This window comes from Sus scrofa, chromosome 8 (genome assembly GCF_000003025.6).
Source record: "Sus scrofa isolate TJ Tabasco breed Duroc chromosome 8, Sscrofa11.1, whole genome shotgun sequence".
Classification (NCBI taxonomy): Eukaryota; Metazoa; Chordata; class Mammalia; order Artiodactyla; family Suidae; genus Sus; species Sus scrofa.
Window position 1 is genome coordinate 37,936,812 of NC_010450.4, and position 26,828 is coordinate 37,963,639.

Sequence of the window (26,828 nt, forward strand, 5' to 3'; positions counted from 1 at the left end):
GGCCGGGGTCAGCGCGCACCAGCCCTGGATCCTGCAGTTCCGTCCGTACCCTGTCCCATGGGGAGGTGGAGAAGCCCAGGTGGGTGAGGAGTGAGCTTCTGCGCCCAGGAAGCCCCATCGGGGCCATGGGGGGACAGGTGAGGCTGCCGCCCGGAGAGCCCTGCCATGAAGGTGAGTGCCCCGAACCGGAGTAACTGGCATCCGGATGGCGATGAGACAGGGAGGGTTGTCCCGGGTGCTTGTGGAGATCAACCAGAAAGGGATACGCCGACTCTCAAGCACTCATTCATGCATTTATTCATTCAGTCATTCAGCCAGTTCGTCAGTCAACCAATACTTATTGATGCCTACAATATGCCAGACTCTGTGGGAGTGCCTGAGTCGGATAAGACATACGTGGCTCCCACCCGGGTCCAGTAGGCAGATCCATGTAAATTAACCAGGGCTGAGTGTCGAGAGGGGCACTCAGGATGCTGTGGGAAGACTCCCAAATCTCATCTGAGAAGGGCGCTTCTACTGATTCAGACTCACTTCGAGTCCTCGGTCGACGTCACCCACTGGGCAGCGGGCGTGCCCGGGGACGGGGCAGGAGAGTTGGGTCTTGCGCCCAGCACTGGTTTGGCGAGGGTCCGACACTTTGGACGGTCAGGCGCCCTGGCTGGATCCCGGGGGAGGGTGCCGGGCAAGCCTAGACCACTCACATCCGTCCTCTTCCTTTGAGATGGAAACGTCTCCAACCTCCGAAGCCTCGCGTCTGACTCGCTGTGCAGTCACTTTTTGGCTGCTTAAGACGAGAGCGGGACCGAGGAGGAGACGAGGAACTGGGCGCAGTTATTTGCGGGTTTCTCACTGCTTTCTGGTATGGAGTTTCGGCCCCCACCCACGTCCTGTAAAAGCTCAGGGCGGCCCCTTGCCCTTTGCCAGGTGTTTGCAACACTGGCAGACTTCCTACATTCTCAGTGCAGAAAGCGCGTGTGAGTCCGGATAAAAGTAGGGACCCGGGTACCGGAGTGGGGGAAGGCGGGGGCGGACAGTGTGAATCAACTGAAATGCCAGTGTTCGGTTTTCCCAAAGTCTAGAAGAAAGCCGATTTCTCATTTACCTAGTGTGGTTGTAAAGAGAGGGGGCAGTGAGAAGTGTGGCAAGAACTCTACCTTTCCAAAAGCGCTCGTAGCTTCCCTGGTTTTCTCTCCTCGCTCTTCCAGCCGATTCCTTGATATGGAGAGCTTTTTTAAAAAGAAAAAAAAAAAAAAAAAAAAAAAAAAAAAAAAAAAAGGCGGGGTGGGGGAAGTGAACTAGTTAAACCTGTGCTGGCAAGAGAAAGAAGGGCCACAAAGAGAGAGAGAAAAAATGCCTGAATGATTCACAAACTATTCAAAGACTGAGTTTGGGAAGTGGTTACTAAGGCTGCTGGATCTAGAATTATTTCCTAGATGGTCAGGTTGTGTGACCTTTGTCTACAGAATTCCTAAAGCAGTAAGTCAAACTGTTACTAACACGTCCACCCTTGTTTACTCAAGGATCTGTAAGTAAGCAGGATGCATGAATTACACAGCTTGTTTGAATTTCTTACTTTGCTCCTGCATTTGGTTCCAACAAGAAATATTCAAGTTCTATGCTTAAGAGCTGAGGTTAATTGTGGTAATTGTGTGGGAGGCAGGAGGGAAAGACTTTGGAAAAATCAGAATTGTTATCAGTAGTGGGAAGAGGTTAGGCTTTGGCACCTGTCTTCTCAACTAAGGCAGCCTTTGTTGTCTTTCATCTATAAATTGGAAATAATTCCTACAGTTTGGAGTTTGAGGAAAACAGGCAGGCAGGATTACTTATGAAGCACACACTTCAGAGCCTGACATGGAGGTAAGGCTCCATTTTTCATTTGTTCATTTACTCAAATGACAAGAGTCCCGTCTGCCAGACATTAGCCTAGATTCTGGTATAGAGGGATTTTTCAAGACAGTCTGGAACTAGACAGTCTGGGCCTGTGGGCCCAGAGAATTGAATAAGTTTTCGTAATTCATTTTAGGGTTTTTTTTGTTTGTTTTTGTCTTTTTTTTTCCCCCTTGCTTTTTAGGGCCGCATCCACTGCATATGGAAGTTCCCAGGCCAGGGGTCAAATCAGAGCTATAGCTGCTGGTCTACGCCATAGCCACAGCAATGCCAGATCCGAACTTTCATAATTCGTGATCGAACCTAGCACAAAATTATTTGAGCTTTTGTTTTTTTTCTGTAGGTGCCCATCCCCATTCTCTGGCCCCTTGGATACAATGGTATACATTAATGATTCTGAGATTTTTACAGTTAAAAAAAAATCCATATCATAAACTTTTCTCAAAATTCCACCAATTGAACATGACTTTTATTGTCAGGACAAGCTGTATTTTCTATGTAAAATATAGCTTCTTTTTATATTACACTAAAAAAAGATTTCCTCTAGATTTTTACAAGAAGACTAAAAGTATAAGTTTTTCCAGCCTTCTGTAGATTTCCTAAGTGTTGAAATTCAAGTGCTTTAAGGTAGTAAACCTTCTTCACTAAAGGTTGTTTAGAAAACAGTATGTTATTAATTGTAGCAATTTATGCAGGAAATCTGATGGTCAACAATCCACAAAAGGTATTTGGCTTCCAAACACACTGATAGTGGGATGATCTGGTTTACAGATACAAGTTTTTAACTTAAAAAAAAAATCAACACTATCTGCTTAATTCTACTTGGGTTTTCTTTGAACTAAGAGGCTTCTTACCCAGGAGTATCAGAATTTATGTGTAGATATATCTACTATGATTTCCAAATTAGCTCAAAATTATTTCTCATTCCTACTCCCTTTTTTCCTCCTTTTTTGGTGGTTTTTCACTAAAATTGTCAGCTCTATGAGAATAGAGACCTGTTTACCTGTCTTGTTGATCTCTGTCTGGCCAGTTCTCGGAACAGGGCCTGGCACACAGGAAATGCTCAATAAGAATCTGTTAAGTGTTGAATGAATATGAATTTAACATGGTGCCTTGCATGGTAGGTGTTCAACAACTAGTTAGTTGGGTGAAGAAATGAAATAGATACATGGATATGCAGTGTTGTTGCAAAGCCATAATTAAGCTGTAAGAGCAAGTTTGGTGGATGGGTAATATTAAATTGTATGATGGAGAATGAGAAGTTCCTTTAGATTGGAAAGGCAGAGAAGACATTTTAAGTGGGAATGAAGAGGAGGAGTAAGCCATGCCAGCCATTCCTGGGACTAAATAACAAGGACAGGCTACTCTAAGGCTTTAAGGTGAGAAGGAATTTAGCCTATGGAAAGAAGGGGAAAAGTAGGAAATGGGGTTACAGAGATACCTGGAGATAGGAATCTGTAGCCCCTTTTAGACTATAATGGGGACTTTGGATTTTTTTATGAAAGAAAAAGGGAAGCCATTATAGAATTTTGGAAGGAGAAAAGATAAATATTGGACCTCCTTTTTTGTTTTATTTTTGTCTTTTTAGGGCTGCACCCACAGCATATGGAGGTTGCCAGGCTAGGATCCAATCAGAGCTATAGCTGCTGGCCTACACCACAGCCACACCAGATCTGATCCATGTGTGCAACCTACACCACAGCTCACGGCAATGCCGATCCTTAACCCACTGAGCGAGGCCAGGGATCGAACCCACATCCTCATGGATGCTAGTCGGGTTCATTAACAACTGAGCCACGAAGGGAACGTTCATGGAACTCCAAGCCTGGACCTACTTATTTATCTAAAGGCTCATTTCCCCTGATCTTGTCCCCTGCTACGCTTTGACCTCATCTCATACCATCTCCCTTCTCTCTCTGGCCAGCCTGGCTGGTGCAGTTCCTTCCTCTCCTTCAGCAAATTCCCACATGAGGGTTTTTGATTTTACACTTAGCAGCAGGGTTTGTACTGCTTTTGTACTGCTTTCCATGGCACTCAACAGTCTATAGTTATTAGTTCACTTGTTTATTCCCCCCCCCATTAAAATGAATATAACAGAGCAGGAATTTTATTTTATCACTTCTGTACCCCCAGCTTCTAGAAAATACCGAATAGATAGTAGATATTCAATAAATATGTGTTGAATCAAAAATGAAAAGATAACTAGTGTTTTAGAGAATGAATGAGAGAAAGGGTAACGCAATGTATAATGTCAGAGGTGAGCAAGCTTCAGAGCATATAAAGCTTTTTATAAGTCCAGGATTAGGTGTTTAGATTTTGTTGTATCTGCCATAAAAAATCATGGGGAATGAGGCATGGGAGTGATGTAGTCCGATTCACAGTGGCTGATATTTAGAAAAAAAATTGTGGGGGAAATAAGAGATTTCATTCATTCTTCCCTTTGCTAATATCAATAGGCAGGTGTAGCAGTCAGCTATTGCTACATAACACATAGCCCAAAAAAGAATCATACATTTTTGCTTATGCATCTGTAGGTCAGCTAATGGTTTACTATTCTAGTCCAGGTACACCTGGGTATCTCTGTGCTGGGCTAAATACCCACCTGAGTTTGACTCCTGAATGAGGGATGAGGAGAGGTCTGCTCCATGCGTTTTCATTCTGGGATCAAGTTCAAGGGGCAGCAGCTTCTCCAGGAAGCTGTATTCCTGAGAAGCACAGAGGCACAGGAGAGTAAGCCAACCACATAAGTACACTTGAATCCTCTCCTTTTATCACCTCTGCTGACGTCCCATTGGCCACCAACTCACTTCCAGCCAAACATCAGGGGAAAAATATGTCAAAGGGATAAGGAAGTAAGAATATTTGCTGAAATAATCCAAATTAACCCAGTAGAATAGTGAGACAATGATTTCCTCAAATGGGAAATACCCTGCAGTTATTAAAAATGTAGTTACATGCAGTCACTGGCTTCTCAGACACCAGATATGCTATTCCATGTACTAAATGGATAATTTAAGTTATTATTATCTATAGACAAATAGGACTTGAAAAAATTATTCAAAGCATTTCACTTTTATATAAACAATAATAAATTTTAAGTGTCTTTATTTGTACTTTTTTTTTTTACTTTTCTGAAATAAAAAGAATAGTAGCCTGGGAATTGGGTTTCTTGGCCCTGATTTTGGCACTTACATGATTTTAGAAAGTCACTTGCTATCTTAGTTTCTTTAGAATGTCTTCCAGCTACAAGTGCCTATGAATAAATTAATTTTTTTTTCTCTTTTTAGGGCCGAACCTGTGGCATACGAAGGTTCCCAGGCTAGGGGTCTAATTGGAGCTGTAGCTGGTGGCCTACATCACAGCCACAGCAATGCAGGTTCTGAGCCATGTCTGTGACCTACACCACAGCTCACGTCAATGCCAGATCCTTAACCCACTGAGCAAAGCCAGGGATCCGAACCTGCGTCCTCGTCCTCATGGATGATAGTCGGGTTCACTAACCGCTGAGTCACAACGGGAACTCCTGCCTATGAATTTAGAGCTGGTCCATCAGCAACATTTATGAGCTACCAGTACTGTAAGTAAATTACTCTGGAAAACAAGATAGCTTTTGATCAAACCACCGAATTATGGGAGGGATCTTTAGAATCCTCGAGTCAAACTCCCTCGTTTTAGCGATGAAGAAACTGATGCCAAAAGTGATGACTCAAATTGTCCAGGATTATAGATAATTAGTAATGGAGCTTAAGGTGGGGAAAAGGCATATAATCCTATAGAAAATTTAATTTTGTTATTCAGTGTTTAAGCTGTTATGCGTAAGTAAATGTTCACCTGTGCATAGAAGATACCTCTTAAGTTGAATCACATGAACTGCTATTTCTGTAGGTCAAAAAATTGTCAAATGTCATCAATTTCATATGATCTAACATAATTGACAACATTAGCAGCACTGTCTGTGAGAACAAAAATACTATAAATTACCCAAATACCCCCAACAATAAAATATAAAAATTTTCTTTTTCTTTTTTTTTTTTTGTCTTTTTGCCTTTTCTGGGGCTGCTCCCGTGGCATATGGAGGTTCCCAGGCTAGGGGTTGAATCGGAGCTGTAGCCGCCGGCCTACGCCAGAGCCACAGCAACACCAGATCCTTAACCCACTGAGCGAGGCCAGAGATCGAATCCTCAACCTCATTAACCACTAAGCCACGACAGGAACTCCCATAAAATATAAAAATTAAAAATAAAAATTAATGAGATAGTCATACAGCAGAATTCTACAGAACAGTCCTGGGGGTAGGGGGACCCTCACAACCACAAGCATCAAGACTGATAAATCTTGAAAACAAAGTATTAAAGAATACATACAATATGAGTACATTTTATAAGGGACAAAAAGAGGCAAACTAAACAATTTATTATTTAAAGATAGAATCTTATAGGGGAAATCTTTTTTTTTGAGCAGAGGAATATTAGAAAATCAGTATAGTTGTTACCTCTGAGGAGTAATGTTTTATTTCTTAAATTGAGTGGTTAATACACTGGCATATATTATTTCTTCTTTATCACGGACACACCTTTCCTAAATATTAATTTCTCAATATTTAGAACAATTTGGAGTTCCTGCTGGGTGCAGTGGGATCCATGGCATCTTGGGAGCACTGGGACCCAAGTTAGATCCCCACCTGATAGAGTGGGTTAAGGATCCCACATTGCCACAGCTGTGGCTTAGGTTACAGCTGTGGCTCAGATCTGTTCCCTGGCCTGGGAACTCCATATGCTGAGGGGTGGCCAAAAAATGAAGAAAAAAAAAATTTAAATTAAAAAAAAATAAAATGGGAGTTCCCTTCGTGGCTTAGCAGTTAATGAACCCAAACCCAACTAGGATCCATGAGGATGTGGGTTCAATCCCTGGCCTCGCTCCATGGGTTAAGGATCCAGTTTTGCCATGAGCTGTGGTGTAGGTCACAGATGCGGCTCGGATCCTGAGGTGGCTATGGCTATGGTGTAGGCCGGCAGCTGTAGCTCTGATATGAGCGCTAGCCTGGGAACTTCCATATGCCATGAGTATGGCCCTAAAAAAAAAAAATAATAAAATAGAACAATTTATAATAACATCAAAGAAGCAGAATATGCTCTCTGCTGACAGGAGTGTAAATTGCTACAGAAACTTTAGAGGGCTATTGACATTGCCTATTAACATGAAAAATAAGGACTGTGCCAGATTTTCTGTGTTGCATGAAATTTGGATTAAACTCCTGGAGTTTTGCTTACTAGAATCCTAAGAAGCCAGCTCTGATTTTGAGACACTCTGATTCCTCTGAAACCCTCCAAAGCCCCTGCTCACACATTCTGCTCCATCTATTTCTTCCCTCCTGCCCTACCCACCTCCCCACCCACCAACCACCCTGTCACTCCTTGGCTACTTCCTTCAGTCGTATCTGCTGGGGACTCTCCTTAATATGCTCCCAAAACATAAAACAATTTAAGTTCCAATTTAAGTTCCAGTATAACTAGACAAGATTTTTATTATTTTTCTTGCCATAAAACTTGCCATAATGTCCCCTTACAATGAGAACTTACAAATTGCAACAAAGATTATTTGCTCTCTCTTATTTACCCTCTACCCCCACACCCCCTAAAATGTCGGAAACATTTTGCTATGTCAACAGCTCAGAAAGAATATTGTTTCACTGGAATGAGGTCCACCCACACAGTTTTCAGAGATAAAGTTTTGGAATGGTTATGTTAACTACATAGTAAGTGACACTAATGCAGCCTTGGAATTTACTGGAAAGTCATGCCAGATGTTTGCACAAGAATTCATGTAACCGAAATTCTTACTACCAAAAGTTATTTGCACTCAGACTTTAGATGAGATGAACAGTGCCTGGAACAAGATTGCTAAGGCCTAGCTTATTTGAAAATCTGCAGCAGTTCTTACTAAAGCAACCAGCCTAAAAAAATTCCTCGGTTACCACAGACTATCCCTGAAGTAATACAGTTTTCCTTGGCGTATTTAGAAGTTTTTTTTTTCCTCCTTGCTTTTTAGGGCTGCATCCACAGCATATGGAAGTTCCCAGGCTAGGGGTCAAATTGGAGCTACAGCTGCTGGCCTACACCACAGCCACAACAGATCCGAGCCACATCTGCGACCTACACCACAGCTCACAAAAACACTGGATCCTTAACCCACTGAGCAAGGCCAGGTATCAAACCTGCATCCTCATGGATATGGTCAGGTTCCTTACTGGTGAGACATAAGGGGAACTCCTAGAAGTTTTATCTCAGAATTTACCCCATATCTCTGAATCAAAGTTGGTTCATTTTCAAATTACAGACATAAATGAAATAATGACCATGAAAAGACGGAATTCAATTATTTTACCTTTTCCTAGACCAGAACTTTATGTTCGTTTCTTAACTTAATATGTGGTAAAATTCACATAACGTCATCATATTTTGCCCAAGAAGCATAGAATCTCATTTCTAAGCTTTTGTTTCTAAGACATCATTTAGTCAAACTCTTTTGTTATTCATATGCCTTCCTAAGATTTTTGAGATGTAAAACTAATTTTTTTCACTGATTTCTGAAATTGTTTATTAATTTTCCTTTGCTCATTCATGCTAGGAAAAATATGCCCTTTTAAAATTTTGTTACACCATTTTTTAAGGTTACTTTCCATTTACTGTTATTACAAAATACTGGCTATATCCCTTGTGTTGTACAATATATCTTCAAGCCTATTTTACACACAGTTGTTTGTACTTCCCACTCCCTCACCCTTATGCTGCACCCACCCCCAACTGGTAACCACTAGTTCTCTATATCTGTGAAAATGTGCCTTTTAAATTGGGGGGGGGAAGAGTTGAAAAGATGGTCAGAAAATCTAGTCTCAGTGTCACCTTGTAGGCGCTTTTCAATTGGAGAACAAACAGATTATAAAAAGTATCTTGGTATAAACTGTTTTCATTCTGTGTTTTAGTGTTTAACCTCGAAAGAAAAAAGGCACTTAATATAATGGGGCTCGTTCAGTGGATTTACATGCTTATTTTGAGTCATGTTCAGAAAGAAAAAAAAAAGGCTACTAATGTTTAATTCATTTTTGTATTAGATTCTGTTTTATTAAAGAGGAAGTGAGTGAGTAGATCTGAAAAAATTATTCTCTGCAGGGAACGTAGTTCAGAACACTAAACCCGATTTTAAACACGTGTTCTGAAGTGCACATTTCATCCCCCACCAAGTGGGCTGATTGGTTTCCTGTAAGGTGTTGGTTTCAGCACTGAGGGGTGGGGTGCCCTCTCCTACATTCGGGTGTCACAGACACTGCTGGTCTCCAGGAGACACCCCGATAGTGTGAAGGAGAGAAGCAGAAGGTTGGGTAGCATGATGAGCTGCTGAGCCCAATTCGGGTCTAAACAGCTGCATGCTACTCCAGCTGGAGCAAAGAACCAAGTACGGCCAGATTTTCCATTTTGAAAGAAGAATCTAGACTGTCACATGATGCCTCCCTTTTGTAAATGACAGCTAAAAAGTTGTGAAAACCTTTAGAAGAACCTGTGTGAACCCAACTGAATGTGTCTGCGAGCCTGTGGACCACATGCTGGAGACATCCCATCAGGCGGTAAAAAAGTGTGTCAGTGCTGTCCGCTCAGCTTCCTCTCTCTTAGAGAAAGAAAATATACAGCAGTGCATCTTCCTGTTGTCTGTTGACCCTTCCCTCTTTTTCCTTTTTCCAGGCTACGTGCTGGCTCTGATCTGTCCAAATGCCTCCCAGGCTTGGTGTGAGATCACACATGTGTCACAGCTACTGGCTTCTCCTGTCCTCTACAGGGACCTGAATTCCAGCATAACCAACCTGAGCATTTCTGCAAATGCTGAGAACAAATACAGTCTGTATGTAGGCCTGGTACTGGCAATAAGTTCCAGTATTTTTATTGGCTCCAGTTTCATCTTGAAAAAAAAGGGCCTCTTGCAACTGGCCAACAAGGGTGTTACTAGAGCTGGTAAGAAACACATGCAACTGACAGATTCAAGTTTCTAACTGCAGAAATAATTCTATTGCAAGGTCACAGTGCTACAAGAATAAGATTTCGCTGACTCTACCTTAGTGTCTATCTCTGTCCTTAGCAACTGAACATTGAGCTGGTTTTGTCACCTTTAGGGTGAGATTAAAACTCAAGGTGTTTAGAGTGTGAGATGGGTTCTTCTTTCATAGCTTTGGTCTGTGATTTCGGGATCAAAAGTGAGATCAGGCTACTGCTCTGCTTAAAACACATCAGTGGCTTTTCTTTGTGCTCAGTAAAATCCTTCCACAGTCCCTGACCTCCTGCCTAAAATGGTCTATGCTACCTTTCCAGCTTCATCTTCTGCTTTTCTTTGGTTCCTGGAATGTATCAAGTTCTTTTCCACCTCGAGGTCTTTCTCTTTGCCTGAAACTCTCTTCTCCCTGCCTGTCATTTGTCTGCCTCAACTTTCAGATATCCAGCTAAAATGTCACCACTCCAGAACAGTCTTCCTTGACCGTTGTCTCTGGGGAGTTCGCCCTAACCTCCACCCCTGCTATTGTCTGTCGTTGCACAAAGGTTTTCTTTGTGTCTGGAATAACTTAGCATGGTACATTTGTTGTTTATTATTTTAAACAGGCTTACTAGTTTATTGATATTAGACTCTCCAGAGTATGAACCTTCCCTAGCATCATGGTTAGCACCCAATAAATACTGTCAAATCAATAAATAGGTAGTAGAATTAGGTTACTATTTATAGTGACATTTCAGATGCTGTATAGCTCTGCTTGACTATCCCTCATTAACCATGAATTTTCTATTAATTCTTATTAAGAATAATGCCATAAAAGAGCTAAATATCATTCTAAGGTTCATAGGGGAAAACAAAGACTATGAATCGCACAAACAAGTTTATAAAAGGGTAATGATGAGAGGATATTAAAACAGTTTGGTAGTGGCATTTAAAAAGAGAGACAAAATAATAAAAGATAATCAAATTGCCGTATAAATACATACGGCAATTTAATATATGATTTTGTAAGAGGCATTTCAATCCCCTGGAGAAAGGATGAATTATTCAATCAAAAATACTGAGTCAGTTGGCAAAAATCAGAGGACAAAAATGTAAGACGTCTAGTTTATATCATTTGGCAAAATAGATTTCACGTAGTTTAGAATTAAATTTAAAATGAAATAATTTTTTAAAAAACCTAACAGAAAATCTTCTTAAGCATAAAGATAAAGGAAATACTCAATGCTATATAAAGGAAGAGATTACCTGGATTGTCCAAAGTGGTGTGTGTGTGTGTGGGGGGAATCCTACCTGGAAATACCTTTAACTGAAAATAAAAGGGAAATGACATAGGAGGAAAAAATTTCAAAATATATGGCAAAGGGTAGTTAAGGTCCACAATATATAAAGAGTGACTATAGTCAATAAGAAAAAGACTGGACAGCCATATGTAAATCAGTGAAAACAATAGGCAAAGCATATAAACAAGGAACTCTCAGAATAATTATTGTTAAGTAGCCAGTAAACATAGCTGAGTAAATGTTACTTCACTAGTACCCAAAGAGAAACCAACTTTATAGAAATGAACTTCTGAGTTGTGGCCTACTATTTTAACACAACTTGGTTTTTTCCTGAAAAAATAATTCCCTATGTTGTTAAGGGAATTTGAGGAATAAACAGCTCTGTAAAACATAAGTGGGTACAAACTTCCTGAGAGCAATTTGTGAAAGCTTAAAAATGTCAATATCTTTAAACCTAGTAATTTCACTTCTGGGAATTTATCTTAAGAAGTGAACAAAGCTACAGTAATCAAAACAGCATGGTATTGCCACAAAAACAGACATATAGAACAATGGAACAGAAGAGAGAGTCCAGAAATAAACCCACACACCAATGGTCAATTAATCTTCAACAAAGGAGGCAAGAATATATAATGGAGAAAAGACAGCCTCTTTAATAAGTGGCATTGGTAGGACTGGACAGCCATATGTAAATCAGTGAAATTAGAACTGATTCCCTCACACCATATACAAAAATAAATTCAAAATGATTTAAAGGCCTAAATATAAGATATGGCACCATAAAATTCCTAGAAGAGAAAGCCAAAACATTCTTGGATCTAAATCATAGGAATATTTTTAGATCAATCTGTGAAGGCAAAAGGAATAAAAGCCAAAGTAAACAAATAGCCCCTAATCAAACTTACAAGCTTTTGCACAGCAAAGAAAACCATCAACAAAATGAAAAAGACCACCTGTAGACTGGGAGAAAATAGTTGCAAACAATGTGACCAACAAGGGGTTAATATCCAAAAGAAACAAACAGATCATACAGCTCAATATAAAAAAAAAAAAAATCCAATCAAAAAATGGGCAAAAGACCTAAACAGACATTTCTAAAACGAAGACATACAGCTAGTCAACAGGCACATAAAAGGTGCTCAGCATCACTAATTATTAGAGAAATCCAAAGCAAAACCATAGTGAGGTATCATGTCATATTAGTCAGAATGGCTATCATCAAAAAGCCTATAAATAACAGATGCTGGAAAAGGGTGTGGAAAAAAGGAACTTCTCCTATACCGTTGGTGGGAATGTAAATTGGTGCAGCCACTATGGAAAACAGTATGGAGGTACCTTAAAAAACTAAAAATAGAGCTACTGTATGATCCAGCAATCCTGCTCCTGGGTATATCCAGGAAAGATGAAAACAATAATTTGAAAAAATTTATGCATTCTAATGTTCATAGCAGCACTATTTACAATAAACAAAACATGAAAACAACCCAAGGGTCCATCAACAAATGATTGGTTTAAGATGTGGCACATAACTATAATGGAATATTACTCAGCCACAAAAATAAATGCAATCTTGCAATTTACAGCAACTTGGATAGACCTAGAGAATGTTATACTAGGTGAAGTAAGTCAGAAAAAGACAAATACATGATATCACTTCTATGTGGAATCTACAAAATAATACAAATGAATATATGTACAGAACAGAAACAGACTCACAGACATAGATCATAACCTGTAGTTACCCAAGGGGAAAGGATAAATTAGGAGTATGCAATTAATAGATACAAATTACATAAATAGATAAGCAGCAAGGGTTTACTAGCTAGCACAAGGAACTACATTCAGTATCTTGTAATAACCTATTATGGAAAATAATTTGAAATTTATATATACATAAAACTAAATCACAATGCCATACACCTAAAACTAACACAATATTATATGTCAACTATACTTCAATGAAGAAACAGAGAGGGAGAGGTCCCATTGTGGCTCAGCAGTAATGAACCTGACTAGTATTCCTGAGGATGAAGGTTCGATCCCTGGTCTCGCTCAGTGGGTTAAGGATCCGGCGTTGCCATGAGCTGTGGTGTAGGTTGCGCACGCGGCTCAGATCTGGCATTGCTGTGGCTGTGGGGTAGGCCAGTGGCTATAGCTCCCATTCAGTCCCTAGCCTGGGAACCTCCATATGCCACAGATGCCGCCCTAAAAGACACACACACACACAAAAAGTCTTGTTTTTCCAACCATATTCCAGTACCTTTTGTAGAAGTCAGTTCTTCAAACCCCCCTCCTCCACTTTGGGAACCTCATTTCTGTTTTTACAATTTTCCTAGGACAAGGTGGACATTCTTACCTCAAGGAGTGGCTCTGGTGGGCAGGATTACTCTCAAGTAAGTCCTTAAAGCCGAGAGGCATGTTTGCTTGTAAATGATAGAGAAAGTACATGTAATTGTTCAAATGATTAATTTATCTTCCTAGTAAGGGTGGCATTTAAGTCTAGAAATTTTTGTGTAGGCAGAATGTCATATATATAAAACAAGTCATGTGAATGTAGAATTAATTTTATGCTTTTCTCCCCACCTCCACGTCCTCAATATGTGCTCTTGGAATGCAAGGGAAAAAGTTACCATCTGAAATCTTTTATTTTCTCATAAACTTCTCCTTTTCTTGCATGTAATTAACTGTTGCAATTGAGGCAAATGCGGCCCTCCCACATTTTCCCAGCTCCTGACTCCATGTTGTAACTATTCTAGCTGCAAGGCATGGGGACACTTTTCCTGGCCAAGATTAGAACATGGATAAGTGCAAGTCCCCTTGGAGTGCGTGGCTCTTAACAAATGGAGAGACAAAGATTGTCAGCCTCTGCTTCCTCCTGGACTTGCCCCCAGGACTCAATGAGACCCTGTGGGGTGTGAAAGCACTTTCCTAAATGCTAATGTGATATCCAAAGACAAGGCAGTGTTATAGCCCTCGGGCGCTTTTGCAGATTTATATCTGCCTCTTAACGCCTCTGAATTTTCTCAAATCCCAAGCCTAAAACTTCCAAAGAAAAGACCTCATAAACTGTAGTTTTACACCACTGGCCAGCCCTCTCCCTCTGCACCAGAAGCCCTAAAACTTCCATTGATTTTCCTGTACCAAGTAACACCTTTCAGTATTTTTGAGATCCTGTTATAAGAAAGGCTTGGAGGAGTTCCTGTCATGGCTTAGTGGAAACAAATCTGACTAGCATCCATGAGGATGCAGGTTCTATCCCTGGCCTTGCTCAGTGGGTTAAGGATCCAATGTTGCTGTGAGCTGTGCTGTAGGTTACAGGCATGGCTCAGATCTCACGTGGCTGTGGCGTAGGCCAGTGGCTACAGCTCCAATTTAGCCCCTAGCCTGGAACTTCCATTTACCGCAAGTGCAGCCCTAAAAAGACGATGACAACAACAACAACAACAAAAAAAAAAAAAAAAAAAAAGAGAGAGAGAAAGAAAAAAAAGGATTGGATAAATTTTCTTTTGTTTTTTTTTTTGCAAGTTAGAAGCAATTTTATTTATTTTTCTTTATTATTATCATTATTTTTAATAGTTAATTTCCCCAATACAGTTTTTTATTTTCTACTGTACAGCATGGTGATCCAGTTACACATACATGTATACGTTCTATTTTCGCACATTATCATGTTCCATCATAAGTGACTAGACATAATTTCCAGTGCTACACAGCAGGATATCATTGCTAATCCATTCCAAAGGCAATAGTTTATATCTATTAACCCCAAGCTCCCCAACCATCCCACTCCCTCCCCCTCCCCCTTGGCAACTACAAGTCTATGCTTCAAGTCCATGATTTTCTTTTCTGTGGAAAGGTTCATTTGGGCTGTATATTAGATTCCAGATATAAGTGATATCATATGGCATTGGTCTTTCTCTTTCTGACTTACTTCACTCAGTATGAGAGTCTCTAGTTCCATCCATGTTGCTGCAAATGGCTTTATTTCATTCTTTTTTATGGCTGAGTAGTATTCCATTGTGTATATATACCACATCTTCCTAATCCAGTCATCTTTTCTTTAATAAATGGTAGTACCTAAAAGGCTTCTTACTGGAAAGCTGGGTTCACCTCTTGGTGTGTGCCAAGCCAAAAGACACAACCCAGCCAAAGATCAAGAGAAGGAAGGATGGGCTACTTGTAGCAAGTGAGGAGAGCACTGAGCACCAACTCTTAAAACTGGAGAAGTTTTAAGCTAAAAGTATGTGCAAATTCACTAAGGGGCTTGGGTGGTAGATACATATTGAGGAAGGGGCTTGAGCAGAGGAGAATTTGGCATAAAATTGGTGCAAAGTTTGACAAAATCCAAGATTTAGTTGATATTAGCTGGTATAGGCCAGCAGCTGCAGCTCCAATTCAACTCCTAGCCTGGGAACCTCCAAATGTTGTGAGTGTTGCCTTAAAAAGACAAAAAAAAAAAATCTGCAAAACAGCTCAGGAATGTGCTTCAGGCTAATCTTTACCATTGAAATGGAACTGGGAGTCTCTACAACTGATTTGTCCTCTTTGCTGCTGTTACTTTTCTTGCCTGAAAATAGTTTGTTTCTTTTGTTAAGATCAATAATTACTGAGAACTATTCAAGTATCGCAGCCAGGCTTTGGTCACAAAATGACTCAGGCCTAAATGGCTTCTCTTGTGTCAGAAAGCTGTATCTGAGAGTTCCCACTGTGGTGCAGGGGGTTAGTAATCCTGCTTGTCTCTTTGGAGGCAGTGGTTTAATCCCTGGCCGGGTGCAGTGGGTTAGGGATCCAGCATTGCTACAGCTATGGTGTAGGTCACAGCTGTGGCTCAGATTCAACTCTTAGCTCGGGAACTTCTATATGCTATGGGTGCAGCTGAAAAAGAAAAAAAAAAAAAAGCTATATCTGGTTCTTCTCCCCTCCCCTGCCACCTTATCTGCTTATAGGATGGTGAATAAAAACAATTTAAATTTGTATAAATTTTTCGGTGGCTCTTTTTCTTAGCATTTTCAGTTTTTAAAGTATTTTCATATCTATTTTCTTACTTCATTTGGATGAATGTTCTTAAGGACTCTATCAGGAAAATCCCAAATATTTAGATGATTCTTGCTCTGTCTCTCTCTAGTATCTCCCCACCTTCTGCCCACACAACAGAATGAAAATAGAAGGAAAATAGTATATGGCTATGTTTATAATTTTATTTTCATCATGCACAAAGTTTATGCCAGTATTGAAGAGACAAAAAGCCTGTCTTCAACACTAGAAACTATATCTAGTGACAAACATATGGTACCTTAATTATGAGATCAGTATTTTCCTGGAAAGCTGTCTGTAAGATAAAAGTATAAATAACGAAGTATTCTAGAAAGCTTATGTTGACGAAAAAAATTAATCTGTCAATCTAAGAAAGAAATGGAAAACTGAAGATTATATCCTGGGAACAGCCTCTCAGAACGAGAACCATTCCGCCTATATGAGAGGTCAAAAGCACAGTTATATACAGGGGGCTGTACATTAAATGACATATAATGGACAGCTGACACAATCCAGAGCTGCATGTGCAAAGGGAATAGTCGGCCCTTACAGGATTAAGAAGGAAGATTGTCTTCTAACGAGGTCTGGTTAATGCAGATGCTCAACACAGACTAAAGGAGATGGAAGAGACCCAAAGGGACCAAGAAAAATTTTGTTTAAATTTTGTCATGCCTTAAAATATTAATTTTATTTCATTGCTTACTATTCCAAGAAAACTACCATTGTTGTTCTCAGGAGAGCAATCTCCTAATTGTTCCATTCAGTAGGTTTCTATTTGGTTTATGACGTTTTCTTTCATTATTTTTCTTCCTGCGGCATATAGAAGTTCGAGGCTAGCAGTCGAATTGGAGCTGCAGCTGCCAGCCCATGCCACAGCCACAGCCATGCCAGATCTGAGTCATATCTGTGACCTACCCCACAGCTCACAGCAATGCCAGATCCTTAACCCACTGAGTGTGGCCAGGGCTCCACCTGCATCCTCGTGGATACTAGTCGGGTTCTTAACCTGCTGAGCCACAATGGGAACTCCTATTTGAGGATGTTTCAAAGCTGAGTCCTCCTGTAGATGTGGCTGGGGATGGAATGGGGATTGGGAGGGTGGCGTGGATAGCAGCCAGAGGGGGAAAAACGTGTGCTGGTGTCTTTTTTCTGTTAGACGCTCTCTACAAGTGTTTGCTTGGCAGAGTTTGCAGTTGGAAATACGACATCCTGTGGGCAGGTGTTCAGCTGTGACGCATGAGAATCATTTGGCCCAATCCAAGGGCCCAACTCCCCCAGGGATTTTCCCTCACTCTGGAATTTAATTGCATCACACTATCTCATGGAAGTCTGGAGTTCCTCAGATAAGAAACGGACTCCAGGAACACACTGTTAGGACTTCCAAATAGCTGCTTGGATCTCCTTGGGCTACTAAGATAGTGTTGCTTGCTTGTAAATCATCTGCAATCCAGAGGTGCTTGACTCCAAGGCCAGTGATAAGCATCTCTGGCATCCCTCGCCTGGACCTTACATCTCTAGAAAGCATTCTCATTTTACAAGTTGCTTTACTGTTCATTTGCATAACAGTAGGGATGCGTTTTGTTGTTGTTGTTGTCTTTTTCAGGGCCGCACCCTAGAAAAGTTTTCAGACTAGGGGTCAAAGCAGAGCTGCAGCTGCCAGGCTACTCCACAGCAACGCAAGATCAGAGCCGGGTCTATGATCTACACCACAGCTCATGGCAACACAGGATCCTTAACCCACTGATCGGGGCCAGGGGTCGAACGAACCCACGTCCTCATGGATACTAGTTGGGTTCGTTACCACTGAGCCACAACAGGAACTCCAGCTGTAGGTATCCTTTAGCAAATACTAATTCTCTGCTTCCTCCAAAGCTACTTCTGCTAGATTGACCAAATACAGTTCTGAAACTAAAGTAACAAAAGTCTTTATGGGAGGTCATTTAAAATATATATTCCTTGGAGTTCCCATCGTGGCACAGTGAAAACGAATCTGACTAGAAACCATGAGGTTGCAGGTTCGATCCCTGGCCTTGCTCAGTGGGTTAAGGATCTGGCGTTGCCGTGAGCTGTGGTGTAGGTTGCAGACGAGGCTCAGATCTGGCATTGCTGTGGCTGTGGTATAGGCCGGCAGCGGTAGCTCTGATTCGACCCTTAGCCTGGGAACCTCTGTATGCCTCAGGTGTGGCCCTAAAAATACAAAAGACAAAAAAAAATTTTTAAATAAAATAAAATATATATTCCTTGGTCATCACTTTTTGCACTAGTTGAGTTTGTATCACCAGGTAATTACAGTTTATCTGCATCCTTTTAATACCAAACCTCCCCTACCTTCCCTAAAAGAAGTTAAATTACTGCTTTTTTGCTAGCTCCATCAGTGTCTCGGGGATAAAAATCTCCTGCTTTGCATGTGTCAGTTGTTTTTCTTTTAGGATAAATAAGCCCATCGTTTGTATTCATGCTGCTGTTTGCTTTCCAGTGGGAGCAGGAGAAGCTGCGAATTTTGCAGCCTATGCCTTTGCACCTGCCACCTTGGTCACCCCACTGGGCGCTCTGAGTGTTCTCATAAGGTACGTGAGCGATAAAGAACTTGGCTTCTGTTGGGATCTTAAGGCCATGATAAACTTAACCCACAAGAAAGAGATGGCTACGCCTATCTCCAAATTTTGAAAAATCACAAAAATAATTTGAGAAGACTACACAATAAATAGCATTAGAAATAGGAACTAGACTGTCTTTCTGATAAACGTAGTTATGTTTCATTTGTGACAATTCAGTGAAGCCGAGCAGATTTGCTTTCCCCTCTCACCTGAACATATTGCCACAGCCCTTTGAACGTTCTCTGTTGTCATAGTGGCTAACGACCGTAGTTATCAGAGGACTTTAAAAAGCATGGTGTTTGGGTTAAATTTCAACTCTCACTAAAAGTCTTGCATTGTCTGCCTGATACTTCTGTTTGGAGACATCTTAGTTTCTTTTAGTCCTAGAAACAGGAATAATTCTTCTGTCAATAGAATGTGAATCTAACTTTTCTGAGTTGCTCTGTCTTATGATCCCAAATGAACATGTTCCATGCGCCCATGAACTCTTATTTTGTAGCTAAGCACCTGTTTTGCTTGTTGTCTTTTTCTTTTCCTTTTATCTCCATTATCAACCTCTAGAAGAAAGCTTATGACAAGGCCTACCCACTTCTTTTCAACTTCCTTGTAGGATTGTTGTGAAAATCGAGTCTGTACACATAAAGCACTAATTAGAAGCCTGTCATCTAGTGAATCCTCTTGGTAGTGGTGTTTTTTGCAGAGGCTGCAGTTCCCAGGAGTGGCCATATGTGGGCGACTCAGAAAGCATCTAGAGATTGACCACAGTCTTGGGTACAAATAGATACTGACAAATACCCTGGTGAGAGCCCGGGCATCAGGAAAAGGAGCTAGAGCTGACCTACTGGTAGAGCAGCAGGGTGGTGTGAGCTGGTGTCCATGGTGGTGCCAATCTAGAACTTCCTGAGGCCATGACAACCAAAATAGTGGAACACTGGATAGGCATAAGGGCAATAGCAGCTGGTAAGGAAATATTTTAATATTTTGACAACCACTGTGGGTGTACTTGTGTGCATTAGCTCAATACTGGCCCTGAGAAGAGCCATTCTTCTTTAGGCATAGGTCCTTCTTAGAAGCTTTTGTGAGCACACATGTTCTAAATGTATCATGCCAGGAAGATGGAAAAGATCTTCCATTCTCTTTGGCTTTTCAGAAGATGGGAACATTGAAAATGAGTTGAGTGGGACCTCTTGGAAGGTCATGGGAAGATCACAGGGGCACTGAATGCCTATTATAGATTTTAGACATAAAAGCAATTAAGCAGATTTGCTTAATCATCATTTCTGAGATGTTTTAAATGATTTTTATTTTTTCCATTATAGTTGATTTACCATGTTCTGGCAATTTCTTCTGTACAGCAAAGTGACCCAGTCAAACATACGTATATATTCTTTTTCTCACATTATCCTCCATCATGTTCCATTATAAGTGACTAGATGTAGTTCCCTGTGCTATACAGCAGGAACTCATTGCTTATGCACTCCAAATACCATAGTTTGCATCTATTAACCCCAGACTCCCAGTCCATCCCACTCCCTCCTCTTCTCCCTCCCTCTCGGCAACCACAAGTCTGTTCTCCAAGCCCATGCGTTTCTTTTCTGTGGAAAGGTTCATTTGTGCCATATGTTAGATTCTAGATATGTGGTATCACATGGTATTTGTCTTTCTCTTTCTGACTTACTTCACTTAGTATGAGAGTCTCTAGTTCCATTGCTGCAAATGGCATTATTTTGTTATTTTTTATGGCTGAGTAGTATTCCATTATATATACCACATCTTCTTAATCCATTCATCTGCCAATGAACATTTAGGTTGTTTCCATGTCTTGGCTGTTGTGAGTAGTGCTGCAGTGAACATACAGGTACATGTATCTTTTTCTTTTCTTTTTTTACTTTAAAGCCGCAGCGGCGGCATGTGAAGGTATGTAGGCTAGGGGTTTAATCGGAACTACAGCTGCCAGCCTATGCCAGAGTCACAGTCACACCAGATCCAAACCTCGTCTGCCACCTATACCACAGCTCCCGGCAACGCCAGATCCTTAACCCACTGAGTGAGGCCAGGGATCGAACCTGCAACCTCATGGTTCCTAGTTGGATTCGTTTCCGCTGTGCCATGACAAGAACTCTGCATGTATCTTTTTCAGTGAAAGTTTTATTTGGATATATGCCCAAGGGTGGGATTGCTGGGTCATCTGGTAGTTCTATATTTAGTTATCTGAGGTACCTCCATACTGTTTTCCATAGTAGTTGTACCAATTTAGATTCCCACCAACAGTGTAGGAGGGTACCCTTTTCTCCACAGTCTCTTCGGCATTTGTTATTTGTTGACTTGTTAATTAATGATGGCCATTTCTGAGTTTGAAAACTCATCAGGTTTTTCAGTGGCACATAGTACATTCAAGTCAGTTGATTGAAACACAGAGCAGCACGCACCACAGTGCATCGTCTGAGCTGCTGTGGAATCAAAAGGTAATGAAACAAGAGTGATTTTTTTTTCTTTTTCTTCCAACAGTGCGATACTCTCTTCCTATTTTTTAAATGAGCACTTGAACATTCATGGGAAGCTAGGCTGCATATTAAGCATACTGGGGTCAACCGTGATGGTTATCCATGCCCCACAAGAAGAGGAAGTCGCTTCTCTGCATGAAATGGAAATGAAATTGAGAGACCCAGGTCTGTGATGCAACCGAAGCACTTACTCAAATGCTGATCCACTTTCTCTCCTCATCAAATGAGCTTAGAATAATATTGTAATCCGTTTCCTAGGAGCCTAGTTGTGGATTGAGATACAATAAGGTTTGACTGAGTAGTACAAGTCTTCTAAAAAGGTGACAGACCTTACTTTTGTGTCCACCCTTCCCTTCTACACAAGGAAAGGAAGAGATGCAGATAGGAGAGGCAAGAGACTTTACTCCAACCCAAACTTGGACACCTTCTTCCCTGGGAAAATAAAAAGTCAATTGGACAATACCTGCTGTACCTCATAATGTTATCTGCGAGGTTCAAATGACATGTCTGTGAATGTCCATTGTCAAATATCCAGAGCCATGCAGTAAAACGTTGTTGTTGCTAGGTGGTGGTTTTTTTTTTTTTTTTTTAATGTAATCTCACTTCTTTTTTCAAAACACCTATGATCCTAATGACTTAGCAACATTTCACAAAGACGCGATCCTATTAACATTCGCTGAAGTCTAATTCTTTTCTCTTCCAAACAGGATTTATCTCCTTTGCTGTGATCATAACTGTGATCTCCTTGGTGCTGATTCTGATCGTGGCTCCCAAGAAAGGACAGACCAATATCTTGGTCTACATTTCAATCTGTTCATTGATCGGCGCATTTTCTGTTTCTTCTGTCAAAGGCCTGGGAATTGCCATTAAGGAACTGTTGGAATGGAAGCCAGTTTATAAGCATCCCCTGGTCTTTGTTCTGCTGGCTGTACTTGTGCTTTCAGTGACGACACAGATTAACTATCTCAACAAGGCCCTGGACACCTTCAACACATCTCTTGTGACTCCCATTTATTACGTGTTCTTCACATCCATGGTAGTAACCTGCTCCGTCATCTTATTCCAAGAATGGTATGGCATGAAAGCTGGCGATATCATCGGGACCTTGAGTGGATTCTTCACCATTATCAACGGCATTTTCCTTCTACACGCTTTCAAAAACATTGACATTACCTGGAGTGACCTGACAACCAACACTCAGAAAGAAGTCTTCTCTCTGAATGGCCATGAAGACAAATACATCTTACTAGAGAACATAGAATGTGCAACCCCAGGATTTGATGATGACATTACCTTGTTTAGCAGGACCGATGATCACAGTCCCTAGAAACCCTGAACATTAACCACGACGAGTCACTTGGAGAGAAGAAGGACTATCTGACTCTTGGATGAACTCTTAGGAACATTGGCATTGTTAAAGTTCTAACTAATGATTTAGATGTGAAGCCAAACAAAAATGTTTCATTTGGGGCCATTAATTTTGAAAATCAAAGTTTTGGTGCCTCCCCCCAGAAGACTTCTGCTGGTTTTCATTTTTGCACACTTGAAATATTTCCTAAGCCTAAAAGAAGTCAGAGAGTTAGACGACCCAGAATAATCTCTTCTGGTCAAAATGTTTGGCTCTGCCAGGTGGCTCTTCCTTTCTTTGGCTGCTATTCTTTTTTATGTATTTTTTTATTATTTTTTAATGGCTACAATTGTGGTACATGGAAGTTCATGGGCCAGGCATTGAATCCAAGCTGCAGATGCGGCAACACCGGATCCTTTAACCCAGTGGCTGCTATTCTTAGTCTGTCAGTAACTCATAGGTATAGGCTGAATGGTGTGCTGATAAGCAGAATATCAATCATCACTCTCTAATGAGTCATAGTTTCAAATTATTAAAACTAAGAAGCAAAATCACTGATGCTCCCACCCGCCACCACCAACTTCCTTCTTTCTAAACTACATAGCTAAAGAGTAGAGTGCTAAAGAAAAAAATCGGCATGTTGGAAATCTGCTCCTTGGTGGGCTAGAATATGCGTGATACACATGCCCATGAGGGCTTATGAATTGTAATTTCATGACATATCATAGAAACTTATTATCAATTAAAAAGGGGAGAACAGAGGAGGGAGGGAGACACTTAGTACCTTAGGGAAATGAAACAATTTATTTTTTGCTTTTCACAAAAACAAATGACCATATTCACAGGTTCTCTTAACTCAGACCTGAGCAACATTGGACAAAATTGAGTTTCTGGAGAAATACAGGTGATTTCAGCTTTGGAGTTCCTTATATTCCTTTTGTTCCTTTCTTTTAGTGTTATCCTCACGGTCTTTTTCCTTGTTGATGCAGAGACTTTTATAAAGTAATTGCTACACTATTTTAGGGTTATATTGTCCACTTCAATTTTTCTCAAAGGTTGAATTCCCAAAAGGTGGGCTTTCCACAGACTGTTTAGAAACAACTAGAAAAATGTTTGTGAAAGATCTGCATGAACTCTTATAATGACCCTCTTGAAAAAAACAAAACAAATGCAATTGATTATGTTCACAGGTTCTTTTAACTCAGACTTGAGCAATATAGGACAAAATTGAGTTTCTGGAGAAATTTGGCACTCTCTTCTTTATTAAGGAAATTATAATCATTAGTAACCTTTTTTAAAATATACATATCCTACCATAATGAGTGGTAGATGGTCTTTTTCTGTTGAATCTTGTCTTGAGCATGTTTTCCATACATTTTATTGTAAGTGTTTGGGGAGAATAGAAAGAGGAGTTAATGTCTTAAAAAATTAAGCCCCCAGGGACAACAACAGGAAAAGACCTTTCCTTATGAAAATAAAGCCCACATAAAATTTTCCTATCTCATTCCAAGTTCAAGGCCGGGGTCACATTTTTATGGACATATTACTTATTACTCGTTGATATAATTAATGGAAGAGAAATTAGCTATCTTATTTCCAGACCAAACTTATTTCCTCTCAAAACAAAAATCTGGGGGAAAAAAAAAACCAAAAAATAATTATGACATTAAAAACAAAAGCTCTTCAGGTTGACTGGATTTTTCTCTTCTAATGTCAAATATTATTAGTTTTGTCTGTTCATAATGTAGCTCAAGTCTACCTGGGTAATAAATAGTAGGCTCTTCCCTTCAGAATTCTATTAAAGTGACTTCAGCTTTTCCCCAGTTCTGTTGAACTCTGACTGATGTTCACGGTGATGACTTGAGACACTGCAAAGTCCTAATGTGCTGATGGAATCTTTTCAGCATAATTTTTTGTTTCTCTGTTTTCTTTTTAGGGCTGCACCTTCGGCATGTGGAAGTTCCCAGGCCAGGTGTCAACTCGGAGCTATAGTTGCCAGCCACAGCCACAGCCACCCAGAATCTGAGCTGCATCTGTGACCTACACAGAGGCCAGGGATTGAACCCACATCCTCATGGTTACTAGTCGGGTTCATTTCTGTTGCACCGCAGTGGGAACTCCTTCAGCAGAGTTTAGTGGTGAGTGCAATTCAGTACATTCTAAATTTCTGAAAACTGATCATCTGTGGAAGATTCATGGGTTAATACCTCAGGTCAAATATGTGTTTCCCCTGTCGATTGCTGATTCACCTTAATTGTATATCAGATATATAAGCTATGAACACAAGTATGTAGAAAAAGTGTTTGAAAATTGTAGAAATTCTTTTAAAGGTTTTCACTTTTCTATTGAAAACTCTGTTGATTTCTCTAGAACACCTTCTTGGTGAGGAAGTTAATGACATCCAGCTTGAGGCTGGGGTGCTGCTCCACCTACTGAATTTTAGGGTCAGTTATTTCTTCAATGTCACCTGTTACAGAGCTTTGCCCTTGGTATATTGTGCCCAGGTCGAAGGTTGTTGGAACACAAGAATCCCTGTGGACCCTGGGTTGGAAATGAATTGGCACAGACAGATATGCCCAGGAGAAAGTCAGCGAAAGATCCAAAGAGTTGAAATATGTTGAGAAACAATAAAACATTCGAAAAACTCTGGAACTGCCTGGTGGGCATATGCATTGAAAAACCAAAATGTTACAAATCCAAAACCCAGAATAATTTTTCCCAAGTAGGAAGATATTGTCTAAGGAGAAATAAAATGCTGGATCCCTATATTCAGACTAACTGTGTTAGTCTTAACGGGTAGTCTCATATGTATATAATTTAATATATGTACTGTATCTCACAGAGATACCTTAAGATTTATTATGTGACTATCTGTACGTATGTCATTAAGGATTACAAAGCTGTACTCACACAGCTCTGTTTCACACATGAAAGCTTTTCCTACTACTGTAAATGTAATCGTTTCATTTTTCAACTTACAATTCTATTCTTAGGTCAATGGTGAATGACTTTTTAGTTCAGATTGCAGAATATTCATAAAACCCTTTAGATTTGGCAACATGAAATTATTTGTTTTAAGAGTCCTCGATCAAATATATATATATATATATTCATGGGAAGTAATTGTACCATGCCTGATATTGAGGCATTTGATAAAATTTAGTTCTCTTTGGGAGTTCCCGTCGTGGCGCAGTGGTTAACGAATCTGACTAAGAACCATGAGGTTGCAGGGTCCATCGCCGGCCTTGCTCAGTGGGTTAAGGACCTGGCGTTGCCGTGAGCTGTGGTGTAGGTTGCAGACGTGGCTCAGATCCTGCATTGCTGTGGCTCTGGCATAGGCCGGCAGCTCCAGCTCCGATTAGACCCCTAGCCTGGGAACCTCCATGTGCTGCAGGAGCGGCCCTAGAAAAAGACCAAAAAAAAAAAAAAAAAAAAAAAAAAATTCTCTTCGAATCAAAAAAAAAATTTTGGCCATACCTGGGCATGTGGAAGTTCCTGAGCCATGGATCAAACCCACGCCACTGCATCAGCTTGAACCATTGCCATGACAAAGCAGGATCTTTAACTCTCTGCACCACAAGGGAACTCCAAATCAACATTTTAATTCTTAGTCAAAGCACTAGATCAGGAAGGGGCATTGCTTGCCAGTTTTTATACATTCTTCTTCTTTTCTCAGTTTGTGTCACCTTAGCTCATTTTTAATAATCCAAGTGAAAAATAAATTCCATTAGTATCCTATCTCAATACAAAAAGATCCTGACAAAAATATTTTTCTTCATGAAACTGAACTAAATGCAGTCTTTACATGTCAACAAAACTTTGTGGAAAAATAACTTACATGAATACATATGAAATATTTTCAAATATTACTATGATCATGAAATTTTCTATTTTTCAAATGTTTATACATACTGTTCATTTTCAAAAGTTGACAAAGTTTCAATTAATGTTTGTATATTTTTCATTTGCAATAAAATAATGTGGTTTAATTATGCTTGTTGGAATTCAGTTTTTACTTTATTGAATTAAGTTTACGTAATGACAAAAATATACCTATTTGAGATTAAAAAGAAAATTTCGAGGTTTAAAAAAAAAGCTGCACTTTGCTTAATTTTGCTTTGTCAATTTCCTTGATATTAAA

At 40.2% G+C, this 26,828-nt stretch overlaps 2 protein-coding genes across 2 annotated transcripts in view; one reads left to right on the plus strand and one right to left on the minus strand.

Moving 5' to 3' along the window:
• NIPAL1 (NIPA like domain containing 1) lies at window positions 1-26,681 on the plus strand. The gene is made up of 6 exons (XM_003360909.4): window positions 1-171; window positions 9,624-9,890; window positions 13,541-13,597; window positions 18,715-18,805; window positions 21,344-21,504; window positions 22,047-26,681. Exons 1-6 carry the CDS (start codon window positions 126-128, stop codon window positions 22,664-22,666), a joined length of 1,242 nt encoding a protein of 413 aa, XP_003360957.1. The 5' UTR covers window positions 1-125; the 3' UTR covers window positions 22,667-26,681.
• Window positions 1-26,828, minus strand: part of CNGA1 (cyclic nucleotide gated channel alpha 1) — a 72,476-nt gene that overhangs the window by 40,352 nt on the left and 5,296 nt on the right. The window contains exons 2-3 of the mRNA XM_021101171.1: window positions 4,490-4,592; window positions 1,155-1,226 (exon numbers count right to left, since the gene is read on the minus strand). Of these exons, the coding sequence (XP_020956830.1) occupies window positions 1,155-1,226; window positions 4,490-4,544 (127 nt within the window). The 5' untranslated portion in view covers window positions 4,545-4,592. The remainder of the gene's footprint in view (window positions 1-1,154; window positions 1,227-4,489; window positions 4,593-26,828) is intronic.

Coding starts and splice junctions, on each gene's coding strand:
- NIPAL1 (XM_003360909.4), top strand. CDS start 126: ATGGGGGGACAGGTGAGGCTGCCGCCCGGAGAGCCCTGCCATGAAG. Junction 9,891..13,540: donor CAAGGGTGTTACTAGAGCTG/GTAAGAAACACA, acceptor CAATTTTCCTAG/GACAAGGTGGACATTCTTAC. Junction 18,806..21,343: donor GCTCTGAGTGTTCTCATAAG/GTACGTGAGCGA, acceptor TTCTTCCAACAG/TGCGATACTCTCTTCCTATT.